The 15,258-nt window shown below is 33.4% G+C and overlaps 2 protein-coding genes across 2 annotated transcripts; one reads left to right on the top strand and one right to left on the bottom strand.

Annotated features, from left to right (window-relative positions):
- On the bottom strand, positions 2,595–7,259 carry LOC107636354. The gene is made up of 4 exons (XM_016339873.1): positions 6,743–7,259; positions 6,585–6,648; positions 2,839–3,005; positions 2,595–2,749 (listed from the first exon to the last, which is right to left on the bottom strand). Exons 1-4 carry the CDS (start codon positions 7,257–7,259, stop codon positions 2,595–2,597), a joined length of 903 nt encoding a protein of 300 aa, XP_016195359.1.
- Positions 7,788–10,432, top strand: LOC107639224 (DNA-repair protein XRCC1). The gene is made up of 7 exons (XM_016342700.2): positions 7,788–8,266; positions 8,362–8,550; positions 8,951–9,062; positions 9,258–9,340; positions 9,472–9,582; positions 9,873–9,959; positions 10,054–10,432. The coding sequence occupies exons 1-7, from the start codon at positions 8,084–8,086 to the stop codon at positions 10,387–10,389; spliced, it is 1,101 nt and encodes a 366-aa protein (XP_016198186.1). The 5' UTR covers positions 7,788–8,083; the 3' UTR covers positions 10,390–10,432.

Genomic DNA, 15,258 nt, shown 5'->3' with positions numbered 1-15,258 from the left:
TACATTTTATAATAAAAAAATTAACTAATGTTAAGTAACTAAAATTTTTAAAATTTTAGAATTTTTTTTAAGAAACTTATTAATCCCTATTTTTAACAAATATTTATCCTTAACAAATTTTTTTCTAATAAATAATAAAGTTAACAAAATTTATTTTCCACCTAACACATTCTTCTTGGAACGAAAATTTCGCACAAAAGTCAACGACTATGAAAACATCGATAAATTCTTATTCAATATCACCCTTCTTTGTCATATCATATTTTTACTTTCTCATCTCTGATCAATCATCGTATCATAATTAAATTGAATGTAATTTATAATCCAATAAGTTTGATATAATTTTTTTTACGCCATTTTAGCTATTTAGGCTTTTGCATTTTTGCTTGGAACGTCCTTTGATGTTTTGCCCCTTTTTTTTTAATTTTTATCCTCATTTTTGGGGCAAAGCAGGATAAGCTATTCCTTTTGATACTTCAGACATATTTTAGTAAAAAATATAAGCATCACATCAAGAAGAGTTATGCTACGTGTATACTAAAATCAGTTTTTAAAGTCAGTCACAAGTATAAAATATATGTTAAAATATAAATATATATTGAAAATAAATTAAATTACACATGTATTTATATATAAATATATTAATAACTAATTTTAGTGACTAATTTTAATATACAAATCGTATTTTTGTATTAAAAATTGCGAGCTTTAGAGAGAAAAACTAACCCATCAATTATTGTCAGCTTGGGCCAGCTTCAACTAAAATGCCCAAACACCACATTTTTAGGTGTTTTCGGCCGAGCTAAATATAATTTTTTGTTTTTTATCTATACCAAGCAAGGTTGTGAGAATTAGATTGGTCATCGAATCAATCGAATGACTAGTTAAATAGTTCAATAGTTTAATTGGAGTTGAATTGTAATTGAACCGATTTAATTAAATATAGAATAAAATTATAAAAAATTTAATATATCATTTCAAATATTTAAATTTAATAATTTCTAAACTAATAAAATCTAAAATTTAACAATTTTATAAAATAAATTATCCATAATTTATCATTAAAAGGTCATAAACAACTTCAAATATCAAAGTTTATAACTAAAGAAAATTAAAACACACATAGATGACAAACACAAAATGTTTTACAACCAAAAGAAACAATTAGTCGGTCTCGAAGAAGGGGATCTTATGTTTGGAAGAGTATATGTCGAGTTTGGGATATCCTGAAGGAAGGTTTTAATTGGTGCATTGGGGATTTGGAACAGAACTTTTGGTTTTCTAAATGGAGAAGAGAGGGGCGACTGTGTCAGGAGATGGATTATGTTCACATTTCTGATTCGGATCTCAGGATCTTGGACCTTTGGTCATCTAGATAGTGGAACCTTGAGAATATCTATTATCCTCTGAATCAGTCTCTGCAGATCAACATTAACTCTTACAACCCAGATGTTCAAGCTGGTTCAGAGGTCGGTTGGTGTTGGAGTGGTGCGGCCTCAAAGGTTTATGATGATCATAGTGGTTATTTGTGACTCAGTAAGAAGATGTTTAGTTGGGAGGATAGGGGTAATTGGCTTTGACTTTGGCGTCAACATGTTCCGGAAAAGCACAAATTTTTGGCCTGGCTATGTCTTCGGGAGGCTCTTCCTACTGCTGCATTTCGTTTTAGGAGGGGCATTTCGCACACGGATAGCTGTCCACGATGTTTCTCAGGTCAGGAATCGGTTTTACATTGTATTCAGGATTGTCCAAAAGCCCAACTTGTTTGGCAAGCTTTAGGGATCTCCGATCAACCAGTGGATTTGATGAGTTGGTTCTTACATAATAGCAAACAGCGCCCCTTTAGATTCTTTTCTGGTCTCTGGTGGATTTGGTGTTCGAGAAATAATGAGATCTTTCATCCCCACGAGCATTGGACCACAGACAAGGTGATTGGTATGGCTTTGTCCTTAGAAAAGGAGCTCTGAAATATTTTTGAGTTGCAACGACTATCTATTCCCTCAACCATTAGTGGCTCTTGGATTCCCTCCTCAGTGGGTACCTTTAAGATTAATTGTGATGCTAGCTATCCTAGCAGTGGTGCTCGAGTTGGTTTTGCTTGTGTTAGCAGAGATTGGAAGGGAAGGTGGCAACGAGGCTGTCTGGGAACAATTGAGAGTCGTAGCATTTTGCAAGGAGAGTTGTTTGCTATTTGGATAGGCTTTCTTTTAGCATGCGACTCGGGACAAAGAGACATTATATGTGAGACAGGCTGTGTGGAGGCTTTTACTATTGTCAATAATTTACAAGATTGCTCTGGGTTTATTGATCCTTTGGTGTTAAAAATCTGAGATATCATGTCTTGGAAATGGCGTGCTGATCTTCGGTTAATCTTGAGAGATGCAAATACAGTAGCAGACATCATGACAAAGACTGCAATGAGGACTATTTCTCCCCAAGTGGAGCTTCCATTGCCTTGGAAGGAGTTTGAGAGTAGTATTCAGCGAGACTGCCTTTCTTAAACAGTTTCTTTTTTTTTCTTTCTTAGTTTTTGCTTATTTTCTTTTGAAGTCACCAAAAAAACAAACAATACTTCAACTAAACAAAGACACTACTCAATAGAAGTCATAATCATCATTAAATGTTTCGATATCTCCATCATAAACAGATAATCCAAAGCCACCATCTTTAGAAGTACCACCAAAAGAAGTATTTAAGGATTCAATTACAACATCAGGCATATCCACTTCAACTTTCATGTCTCCTCCATCTAATAAAATAGGAAGAAAACTCAATAAGAAATCAATATTAATGACATATATCTTTATGGAATGAAACAAAGTTTGTTATGTCACTCACCATTAGGATACGAAGGCATAGCATTATCAGTGTATATTAAACTTTCAATGCTTTCAACATCTCCGTTAGTAAATTCAGGATCATCCTCATCTGCCATTACCAAAAATTCTACCGTGTTAATGCTTTCAATGTCAGTTGGATCATAATTCCTCTTCTTTCGATGCAACCTAGATTGAAGGCGTAGATTATAGGTCACATAAACAATGTCACTTAGCCATTGATGCTCTAACCGGTTCTTCCTCCTTGAATGGATTTGTTCAAAAAAGCTCTAGTTCCTCTCACATCCAGATGAAGAATAGGTTTGATGAAGAAGATGTAAGAATCGGAGTTTTTCTGTAAAATCGTTTTAATAAAAATAATAATTTTAGTGCCCGGAATAGATTCAAAATTTAGAAGTTTTAATTTGAAAATTTAAAGGTGAAATTTGATTTCAATGAATTTTACTGAGTTGAAAAATGTATCTTTTTCGAAAGGTTTTTGTAAAAATGCAGTACTAGCTCTAGTTTGTCCAGTACCACGTTTTTAGGAAAATAAGATTTTTAAAGATGATTTATTGTTTTAAAAAGGACAAAATTAATTTAGAATTGAAAACTGGGCACTAATCTTAAAGGTTTTGGCCTAAAGTGGGCCAAACGGGTTAAAACCGCTAACGGGTTGGACCAGGCCCAAACCGGGCCCAAAGTTCAACATATATATGTGTGTTTAATGAGTTTTAAACTCATTTTGTTCGGAAGAGAGAGAGAGAGCTCGGATAGGAAAAAGAGAGGTGAAGGAAGCCATTGTCACTATTCACCTCCTCCTTCAAAGCTCCATAACTTGAGCTACAGAGCTCCGATTGACGAGCTGTTTGTGGCCATGCGAAACTCTTGACGAGCTCTTCCTTTCTATCTAAGAAAATATGGTAAAAACTCGAAAACCACTCCTCAATTTCCAGCCCTAACTTTTGCATTTTTTGGGATTTGGTTTTTGAGTAGATTTTGTGGTTTTGCTTATTTAGGTGATCTCTAGTAGTGGGTAATCGTTGGATTTTACCCCTAATCTTGTTGGATAAGGTAATGTTTCACTAAATTCTTGTGTTTAGTTGTTTTGTGTATCTTAGGTTTTGATTTTGATATATATATATATGATGTTAGTTTGAGCTCTGGTGCTTGTTAGAGTTGGCTTGACTTTTTGGAAGCTTGTTGGGACTAAAAGTGGTGTTTTGTGCATATTGAGAATCGGCCAATGTATGATTTCGGTTTCCTTTATGTAATATGTAATATTTCGTGAACCTTAGGCTAGCTGACCTTAAGATAGGATTGAATGTTTTGGGTGTATGTTTAATTGTATGTGATTTTGATGTGTGAGGATAACTTGTATGATGGTGATGATGCTATGGAGTTTTGAGATGAGGAATATGTGAATTTGATGATGATTATTGGTATTTAATTATTATGAAGTTGATGTTGAATATGTGATTTATTGTTGTTGATGCGGGTTTGTGGATATGGTTGATGATTGATGATGGATATTGATGTTGTTGGTAATTTGAAGGTGAGTGTTGAGGTTGTTGATAAATGATGTGGATTATGAAGTTATGATGATGATAAATTGATGTTTGTATTGATGAGTGTTGAAGAAATTGATAAATTGAGATATTAAATATTGGATGTGGTGTAGTTGACTAATGATGGAATGCATAAGTTTTGATGTGAATATTAGGTTAAATTTTAGCCTTAGTTGAGGTGGACATTAAGTGGCTTGGTTGATTGAGTAGTTGATATGGTTGAGAAATGATTAGTATGGATTTATGTGTGAATTTTGGTATTGTGTGGAGTAGGCCTTGATTTGGTTTTAAGTTGAGAGATGTGGTAAATTGAGATTTTTGTGAGTTTTGGTAAAAAGGAAATTTTGGTGAACTTTGTCTGATTATAACTTATGTCTCGGTTTTAAAAATTTGTTGAAACTGGTTTGGAATTAAATTTTATTGAAAACTTTTCGAATTGATATAAAGGTTATAAAATTTAGAATTTTGTAGAGGAAGTTATGGTCATTCAAAGATTGGTGTCAAAATATGGATTCTACAAAGTTGTAGAATTTTGTGATTTCTGATATGTATGCATGCACAGCCTTGTGCGCACGCACAACCCTGTGAAATTTTAAACCTGTATGTACGCACATAACCAATGGGAATTTACAACCTGTGCATACACATAGCCCTGTGTGCACGCACATGTTGGGAAGAGTTGTCTGTTGAGGGCGCTAGTACAGCTTGTGCGAGCAAACAGACTTGTGAATTTTTGTATGTGTGCGTACGCACACTTTTTAAAACTTCACCTGGGCGTGCGCACGAACACCTCTGTGCGTACGCACATGCCCTGGTTCTCAAACTTAAACTTTATTTTCAAATATTTCACCTTCCCAACAAGTTTGTAAGCCTCTGTGACACTATTTTAAGAATCTTGGGCTTATCTTGGGTATTGAAACATGGGAAATGTCTTAGGAATGTTTGATTTGGTATTATTTTGAAAAGTTAAAGGATGGAGACCTAGATTTCTGGTGTTCTGATGATGAGTTTGGATAAGGGAGAAGGAAGAGTAGTGAACTTGGTGATTACTGACAATGAATTGAGAAACTGAATAACTGATGAACTGATGAGTTTGGAATGGAAATTATGAATTGATGATGGTTGTGATGAGAAGACAACTCAAAAAGGAATGATGATCTTGTTGTATGTTGAGAGTGTGCCAGGCACTATATCCTTAGGTTAAGTATGATGATAACTCAAAAAGGAATGATGATCTTGTTGAATGTGGAGAGTACGCCAGGCACTATATCCTTGGGTCAAGCATGATGGTGTACAGGGCACGATTCCCTGGAAATGAATTATGATTGATAATCTTTTCTACTGCAAGAGTGTGCCAGGCACTATATCCTTGGGTTACACATGCAAGTGTGCTTGGCACTATACCCGTGGGTGAATAGAGTGTGCCCGGTATTATATCCGTGGGCGTGGCAAAAAAGCTACATTCGAAATGATGTGTTGGGTTGGTATTTATGGACCGACAAGTGATATCACGAGCCAATAAGACAGGCATTCATCATGTGCATCTTCTATGTGTTTTGTTTGCTTTGCCTAATTGCATCTCTTGCCTAAATGAATAATATGCTTATTTGCTAGTTGTTCTACTTGCTGTACATGTATTTTACTTACTTGTATTATCTGTGTTTATCTGGTGTTGTGGAGGTTAGGTAGGCGGTGGCAATGGGATCGCACAGAGGTTAGGTTGGTGAAGGCTGTGGGATACAGCGGTGTGATTAGTATTAGTTAGAATCCCTTAAGATTAGATAACCCTATTTATGGTTTAGGTTCTTTATTTATTTGTTTTATTCTACGCTTGAGTATCCGTATGTGACGTAAAGTTCTAGGATTGCCTTTGGCGTCCCGGAGCCTTACATCTTACGTTATTAGGCACTGTTACCATACTGAGAACCTCCGATTCTCATACCATATTCTGTTGTCATTTTTTTCAGATACAGGTCGCAACCCACCTCGGTGAGTTGCTTGGATGGTGACAGAAGTGGAGGATCATGCTATTCTTTGGGGTCTTTTGATTTATTATATATCTCACCTTTGTATTTTGCTTTTGCCTAGAGGCTTGTATTGATATATATATATTTATTTATTTATTTATGTACAAGTCATAGATTTGCCGTAACCTTTGCCTTACGACATGAGGTAAGGCTTAGGGTAATTAGGGTGTTACAGAAGACGGACTGCAATTTTTTGCAAATTAGGAGCACTCCCACCGTGTAGCCTCCACGATTCACCTACATAGATATAAAAATCAAATACTTTTTAATGTTTATCACTCAACATATTAAACTTTCAAACTAAACTGAACTTGGATATAAAATAACTTACCAGGCTCGAGTCTTGATGTCGCTCTCTTAGCACTTTCCCTCCCAAAACTTTCTTTACAATCTCGATATAGTTGTATCTCTTGCATTGCGGCAGCTGAGTCATCACAAAGTATTTCAACATCAAGCAAATCAAGTAAAGATTTCAAGATATTTGCCTTCTCAACAAAGCCCTCACTATATAAAATGCTTGGATTTAAAAAGTATGCCGCCACATAGAGATTGCGCTTCAAATGGATCTCCCACCTCATTTTCAAGATACTCGTATATGGCGTATAAGCAGTTTTTTTATTTCTAAACATTGTCTTGATAGCATTTTTGGCTCTTTGCATGCCTTCATATACGTATTCCAAAGAAGGTTTCTCATCAGCATCAACAAGGCTCAACAATTTAATAAGAGGACCAACAATTTTTGCAGTAGTAACAAAATCTTGCCAAAACTTACTATCCAAGACAATTGAACTAATAATCTTTCCATTAGCACTTTTAGCTAATTTATGAGGAGTGAAATATTTGTCCATCATCAATGTCTGTAAATATTTTTGTGATCATATATACTTTTCAAAGTAATGAAAACAATGGCAAAACGTGTGACTCTTGGTCAAACAATTTTTTTTCAACTTTTTTTTCTAAGCCAAGACAAAAAGATCATATGATTATAAATAAATACAGTCACTTTTAAAATACGAGAAGCAAGTTCAGTTATGTGAGAAATACTTACAATATCTTTCAAAATAAAATTGATATAACGAGTCCGGTCCGATTTTCACAACCTTGATACTAAGGTTTTAAAAATTGAACTGATAGAATTAAAAATTTAAAAGTTGAATCATAGTTTAATTTAATATAATAAGATATATAAATTAAAAAAAATTATTTTATATTTTTATTATTTTAAAATAATTAATTATTAAAAAAACTAAACCCGTTTGATCAGTTAATTGATTTTTATCTTGAATCGGTTCTCGATTTCCAACCTGATTCTCATAACAGTGATAAAAAAATATATAATATATATTAATTAAAATTTACAGAAATACTGGTATAAGATTCCTTCACTCAAATAATCGGTTTCTGAAATGATGAAATCACAAGAGTGACCAAGCTGAAGCGAAACCATTACATCACAATTGGAGCAAAGAAAGAAGAGGAGGTTGCTTTCTGTTTTCTTTATTGTTCCTGCCAAGTGCCAATGTATATTTGTCTCTTGCATTTCTTGATCGATGAGATTTTGGAGCAATTTCTTGAATTTTGAATTGGACCTCAAATTTCTTATTCTTAAGCCTTGAGCTTGGTTGTTGTTTCAACTTCCATTTTTTGGCACTCTCACGAGTGGTTTTCTGCCATGTCCAATAACAAGAGAAGTTGCGGTAATAGCAAAGGTTCGAAGCGGAACCTGCCATCTTGGATGAGTTCAACGGAGGAGAACGAGAATGAGGAAGAAAATCGAGAAAAGAAACCATCTTTGGATGCTGAAGGCAAGAAATCACATGAAAAAGCTGGAAAATCCTCCTTCAACAAGCTTCTGGTACTTGATTAACTAACCCTAGTGGGTTTGGAATTTGTTGATTGTGCATTTGTGCGTTGTAACTGATTCAACTTTGTTTTCATGGTTGGACACAGGAAGGGGTGGTGTTTGTGCTTTCAGGGTTTGTGAATCCGGAGAGAGGAACGTTGAGGTCACATGCGATTGAAATGGGGGCAGAATACCAACCTGATTGGAACTCTGAATGCACACTCTTGGTTTGTGCATTCCCAAATACGCCTAAGTTTCGCCAAGTCGAAGCTGATGGTGGAACCATTGTGTCAAAGGTTTTCCCTCCATTATCTTGTGTTCTTGTAGATAATATGTATATGCCTTCATTCTTTGTGTCCATTATCTTGTGTTCATGTAGATAATTTGTATATGCCTTCATTTTTTTTGAGCCTTTAGTTCAATTTTTGTGTTCTACTTATTACATTGTTTGAACTTTTAAGACTGTAGGCCTTTCATGGTTGTGTCTGCATGAATCAGATTTTGTGCAATAGTGGATGCATTTTACAGTTTTACTAAGGAGTAAGGACAATACTATTAATTGCATGATTTAGATTTTAGGCCATGCCCTTTTGCCATTCCCGATGGCTAGTTGCATCATTTCCTTCTTGTTTTGTGGATTGCATTCTAAGCTAATGTAACATGATGTGTCCTTTCTTTTTCTGTTTCGGGTCTTAGGATTGGATAGTAGAATGCTACAGCCAGAGGAAGTTGATTGAAATTGACAGTTACCTTATGCATGCTGGGAAACCATGGCGTAAAGGAAATAAATCACATGAAGACAGCGAAGGTGATATAATTGTGTATGCAGTAGTCAATTCAATGCTATAGAATGCTGAAATGGCACCCTATGTATGCTAGATTTGTGGTTACATCGGATATTCTTATGTGATTGTTCTTGACTTCTTTGCTGACCGCTGCCACTCCCACACCATTTTCTTCCTCTAAGTTTACTCAGTCTTGTGAATTTGATACATGAATGCAGATAAGAGACCATCAGCGTCCAAAAGATATCCTGATCATGAAAGAGAATTGCCTTCAAAGCCAACCGCCTCCATAAAATCAAAGGTCAAAGCTGACCGATGAAATGCCCTGCAAGTTCTTTTGCTTGGTTTGAGAATATGGATCTAAGTAACATTTTTGTTTGCCTGAAAACAGTTAATCTTATTGTAGATTCTTATGTTTGCTGCATAATACAGGGAAAAGAGATTGCTGCTGCTGGGAAATGCTTTGTTCCTTCGGAAGTGAAGAAGTGGGCCATTGATGATTTGAAAAAAACAGTTCAGTGGTTGGAAAGTCAAGAAGAAAAGGTTATGATTTTCCATTTCCGACTAACAAAGAAGAAAAATTTATGTTAATTCTTGAGGTTGTCATTTTCTTTTAAGTAATCTAAACTTGAATGAAATCAAAGGAGAGGTGAGAAAAGAGGTTTGCAATGTGACCTAGTTCATTTGTTGGGAAATCTATATCTATTTTGCTCCTGACTCACTTGTAATTGTAAATGCTTGAAAGCTGAAGCTTTCTATTCTTCTCACTTCAATTGTGCTTAATATTAATGGTTATATGCTACATGGGTCTAAGTTTATATTTATCATTCCAGCCAGATCCAACTGAGATAACAAAGATAGCCGCGGAGGGGATTCTGACGTGTTTAAAAGATGTAATATCTGCCCTTGAGGAAAAGCAGGTAATAATTGATTGTCTTACAATTAAGTTGGCTATAAAATGTGACTGCTGATTGTGTTTGTCACCCTGATTGTGTTTATCTTATCTTAAACCAGGACATCCAAAAAGGAACTGAGGACTGGAAATTCCTACCTCGTGTTGTTGAAGAGCTCGCAATGTTCGATGCCCAGGGAAAAGATATGGCATCAATGTCAAAGGAAGAAATTCTCAAACAGGCACTGGAATGTAAACGAATTTATGAGGTGGAACTAAATAGTGTAGGTCATGATTTGAGAAAAACTGAAAACATAAACAAAGAACATAGTAGCAAGACCAGAAGAACGAATGGAAAATCTCCTGGTGCAAACGAGTATGATAGTGATGAGACAATTGAGATGACAGAACAGGAAATAGATCTTGCATATAAGACTCTGTCCTCTAAGATCCATTGATGTTGATTGAACTTGCTTAGTTAGGGATGAAAAGTAACCAGGAATAATCAATCATCAAGTGAAAGTGTGAAACTGAGATCATCTGCACCAAGTAATTTCACTACAGCATGTTCAAAGAGAAATTACTTCAAAGCCACTAGAAAATGCAAACTCAAGCGATGTTTTTCAAGTTCATATCCTTGGTTTCAACAAAAACTAGAATAATGATTAATGAGATGTGAAGAAAAAACAAGCTGATGCCAATTTTCCCATGTAAAAACCTTTAGTCCATTGTTGAGGTCACCATATGCTTTTAAACTTTCAAAAGTGGACTAGTTAAATTTCTTTGTTTAACAAACCATTTCAATTTTATTGGTACATTTCTAAAGCATAATTGTTCTTAGGTGCTAGGGCTAGTTATTACAACCTACAAAAAAGTTGTGTAATAAGCATGTGGACTTTTGAGTTAGAACTTAGATGTATTTATCAAGTAACAGATAGAGGAAAATAGTGAACTGATTCTCTCATTGTGTTGATGATATCAAGAGGAAGAATATGAAGGTTAGAGGGTGCTGAGTTTGCGAGCACATAACTTCATGTGCTAAGGGTCAGCTAAGCATTCAAAGCTCAAATATGACCAAAAGAACAGAACAAATAGAAATAGTGACGCGAAATATAAAAATAAAGTTTTTACTTTTTAATAAGTGAAGTAAATATTACCAGCTAAACTAATTTTACTTTCATAGTTTTTATATGATCTCTTTGTTAAGCATGATCTTTATTGACATGAAGTAGATATCTTGATAGCCAACTAAACTAGCTCATTATTGATGCCCTAAAAACACAAGCAGCACTTCGACTCCTTGGTATTAGGGTATTGAATAAGATCATGATGAATTCGAAGGTTTTAGACAAGTTTATTTTGAATTGTTGTAGATGATCAAGATGAGTGTTGAGTTAAGAATATAATTAATTTAATGATGATGACAAACATTAATTTATTGAATTAAACACCTAATTGGGTTTGAATGTTTTATTTAAGTGATACAGACTCATATGATGGAATAACAGTCCAAAACAAATTGAAACAAAGAAATAAAGGCTGCTGAAGATTAGTTGATCCACAAACAAAGCCTATAAGAAGGAAACATAGAAATCACATGGATGGAATGGAAAGTGATCTAATCAAGCCCAAATGCATCCCAAGAAGAAAGGTAACCCAAAACTAAGTTTCAGCATTGTTTCCATTCAGTCAAACATGAGAGAGAGAAAGAGAGTTTCATCCTCAAGTTCATACACAAGAGAAGAAAGAAAGAGAAAAGTTAATAAAAAAAAATAAGAGTCTAATCAAACAAATCAAAAGCATGTTATACTAAGTCAAAGGTTAAAGGTAAATAATTTTTTTTTTGCATGCAAGTTGATTTCTTCATTTCTCCAATTTTCTGCAACGTCATTTTTGGAAAAGTTGAAGAAAATAGTAGTTGATTTTTTCTACTGTAAATCAAAGGCTCAAATTATTACTTGGAGTCAAAGCACACTCTCAAGGATGTAGATTTGGAATTATCACTAAGCAAGCCAATTTATGCTACTCTGCACTCCTCGGTCAAATAAAGAACCAAATTTAAAATTTCTAATTTTGGGGTTGATTGAAGAAAAAGAAGGAAATAATTTCTAAAAGTTCAATAGTCAAGAAGTTGTCTCTAGAGGAACCCTATCTGTGGCTTTGACTAAGGTAGAAAAGGAAAGTTAAATCTCATTAGAGTTCAAGGAGAGAGAACCCGAGAAAGAGAGAGCAAAGAGTGAAATCTTACAATAGAGTTTGAAGTCTTGAAAGCATTGCACCTACACTAAAGGGAACACTCCGCCAAGATGAAGAATAAAGTTATGAGTTCAGATGGTGGGTTCAGTGCATTGAGTTAAAACTGTGATTCATCAATCTCCTTCATGTTTACTGTCTTATATTTCAGTTTTAATGTATATCTTTCTTAGTTTTTGTTGAGAGGTAAAAAGCAAGAAAGAGAGGCATTAAGAAAAAGTCATAAGAGTGAAAAAGGCTAAGAGAAACACTTGAGAGAAAAGTCAATAGTGATTTTAGATTTCTTTTGGTTGTATTTTCTATCTTGTGTCATGTACTTGAGAGGTATCCCTTGTTAAGTTGGGTAAGCACTTAGTGTGGTGAGTTTAGATATTAGTATAGCCAAGTCAAGTTTATGTTGAAGTTGTGTCCAGATAGAATTAAGTTGACTCCTAGGGAATTGGTGTATGTAATACTTGGATTATAGTGAAAATTTCACTAACGTTGTGGTGGAGACTAGACGTAAGTTGCATTGCACAAGGCAACTGAACCAGGATACATGGCTATGTTATTTTGTTCTTCTCTCTGCTTTAGTTCTGTTTTCTGATTTTTATAAGACAAAACGAAATTATTTCCTGATTTATCCGCTGCGCAGATCAATAGAAATCAAATTTAAAGTTCTTGTTTAAAGGCTTAATAATTCAAAATTAAAGAAGGTCATAATCTACCTTCTCTAAGCCTTTTGAAACTTTCAATGAGAACTCTTAGAAAATGGGTACACCTCTTATTAGAGGTGAGCACAGGTCGGTTTGGTTTGATTTATGGTAAAATTAGAATCGAACCGATCAAAATGTAATTGGTTCGGATTTACATTTTTTTGTAGATGTACCCGAACTAAACTAAACTGATTAAGAATATATTGGTTCAATTCGGGTAATTGGATACCCGATGACTTTGAAATTCATAAAAAAAAAAACTAAATTTTTATCTTAAAAATTCAACAAGTATAATAAACTTGTAACATCAATAGAAATAATCCAACCATGTTAAATACCAAATACATTAAAAACTAAGCTCATTAAAATCCAAACATATTAATAATGAATAATCATTTTCTAATGGAAAAGCCATATATATTTTTTTATTTTTTTATTTAGTTAATATATGATCGGGTTTGCGGGTTGGTTCGGGTTTTGCACCCCCAAAATTGATACCCGAACCAATCACTAACAAAATCCATCGGTTTGGTTCAGGTTGGACCCGATTACCCGTTGGTTTCAGAACCAATTTAATTGGTTCGGTTCGGATTCGGACGGGTAATCGCGTATCCGCTACCCGTGCTCACCCCTAGGCTCTTATGAAATAATTTAAAAAATAACTAACAAGTTTAAATGTTAAAAAAACTTTTTGTATTATGAGTAAAGTATTGTTTTTATCCCTAACGTTTGGGGTAAGTCCTATTTGTGTCCCTAACGTTTAAATCGTCCTATTTGTATTCTTAACGTTTATAAAAGTGATTCATTGTTATCCTACTATCAATTATACTAACAAATCAGATTATATTTTTCAATTATTCTTACTTGGATATATTTATTCTCAATTAGGTCTCACTTGGATGTGTTCGATTTTAATATTATACCCACTATTTGTGTTTAGATTCAATTATGTCCCTAGAAAAGTGAATTATGTAAATATTGTAGGAATTAGTTTCAACTTTTGATGAGCTATTTTTCGGAGTGGATCATCATATCGATTCTATCCCAGATATTTGTATTCTAACTTCAAGAAGAGATTTTTAAAACTCAAACTAAAGCGCTCATGATGTGTAATTGACGGCAGGATAACATTGAATCACTTTTACAAACGTTAGAGATACAAATAGGACGATTTAAACGTTAAGGACACAAATATGATTTATCCCAAACGTTGAAGACAAAAATGATACTTTACTCTTGTTTTATTTACTAAGTATAAACTAATCAACTAAACTTTTTCCTTTATAACATAAGAGCTTAAAATAACATTTTCTTTAAAGTTTTAGTACATTTATAAAAGAGAAAATATACTGAGTATATAAGGAGTAAATTTTTTTATAACCAATTTCAAATTTTCAACTAGTACTTTTTCTTTTTCTTTTTGAAATAAATTTTCTCTCCTCACCTCCTTCACTCAAAGTTTCACACTTTTCAAGATCTCACTTTAGTTCTAAACAAATATTACCCGTATCTTATAACTTCTAATAAAACCATAACTGGTTTTGAATATTTTATTTTACTTTTGGATGATGTTTTTAGTAGCGTTTTGGATGTTCTTCTAGTATGTGGTATTTGGATGTTAAATTGAATATTAATGTGAATTAAAGTTGAAATTCCAAAAGAATTGATAAATAATTGGTTCTCTAATTAGCTTCTTTAAAAGTATGTGGGATACCAAACAAGAATATTAAGACATAAAATTATGTTTAATAGATAAGACAATGACAAAAATATTATATTTAGAGACATTAAATTAGTGTATTTTATATCTTTTTTAATAATAAAAAAATAAAAAAATTTTAACAAAAGACATAACTTATTTTTTATATTTTTATTATTCTCATTAATTTTTTATAATTATATTTTTTTTAATTTTTGTATAAAAAAAATTAAATTTTTATAATTTATTTTAATTTATTATCAAACAAAATATAAAAATATTAATTTATATTTTATTCTTAGTATCTTATCTTATCGTATTTTTAAAACCAAACATAGCCTTAGTTCCTAGTTCCTACAGCCTATTTGAGTTTTGTTATACATGTTGTAGACAAAGTATTATATATGAAGCTAAACAATCCTAAAATTACTCCAAGGCACTTCGGTGTTTTTTCACTTTTAAAAGCTATCATTGATTCGTTACATTCATCCTCCCTATCTAACTAGTTTCTCGAAAATGGATCCTTTCAATTGTTAAAAAAAATTAAGGTGTAAAATATAATCTTTAACCCTTTATTACTCTTTCTCTCTCATATTTATTTTTAGTCCCACTTATAAAACTAATAATGAGAGATCACACTTTACTCCTTTAATTATTAAAAAAATAGAGAAGATCCATTC

The sequence above is a fragment of the Arachis ipaensis genome, chromosome B04 (assembly GCF_000816755.2).
Source record: "Arachis ipaensis cultivar K30076 chromosome B04, Araip1.1, whole genome shotgun sequence".
NCBI classification, from domain to species: Eukaryota; Viridiplantae; Streptophyta; class Magnoliopsida; order Fabales; family Fabaceae; genus Arachis; species Arachis ipaensis.
This window is presented reverse-complemented; position numbering and strand designations above follow the sequence as displayed.

Coding starts and splice junctions, on each gene's coding strand:
- LOC107636354 (XM_016339873.1), bottom strand. CDS start 7,259: ATGGACAAATATTTCACTCCTCATAAATTAGCTAAAAGTGCTAATGGA. Junction 6,649..6,742: donor GACATCAAGACTCGAGCCTG/GTAAGTTATTTT, acceptor ATATCTATGTAG/GTGAATCGTGGAGGCTACAC. Junction 2,750..2,838: donor TATGCCTTCGTATCCTAATG/GTGAGTGACATA, acceptor CTATTTTATTAG/ATGGAGGAGACATGAAAGTT.
- LOC107639224 (XM_016342700.2), top strand. CDS start 8,084: ATGTCCAATAACAAGAGAAGTTGCGGTAATAGCAAAGGTTCGAAGCGG. Junction 8,267..8,361: donor CCTCCTTCAACAAGCTTCTG/GTACTTGATTAA, acceptor GGTTGGACACAG/GAAGGGGTGGTGTTTGTGCT. Junction 8,551..8,950: donor GTGGAACCATTGTGTCAAAG/GTTTTCCCTCCA, acceptor TTCGGGTCTTAG/GATTGGATAGTAGAATGCTA.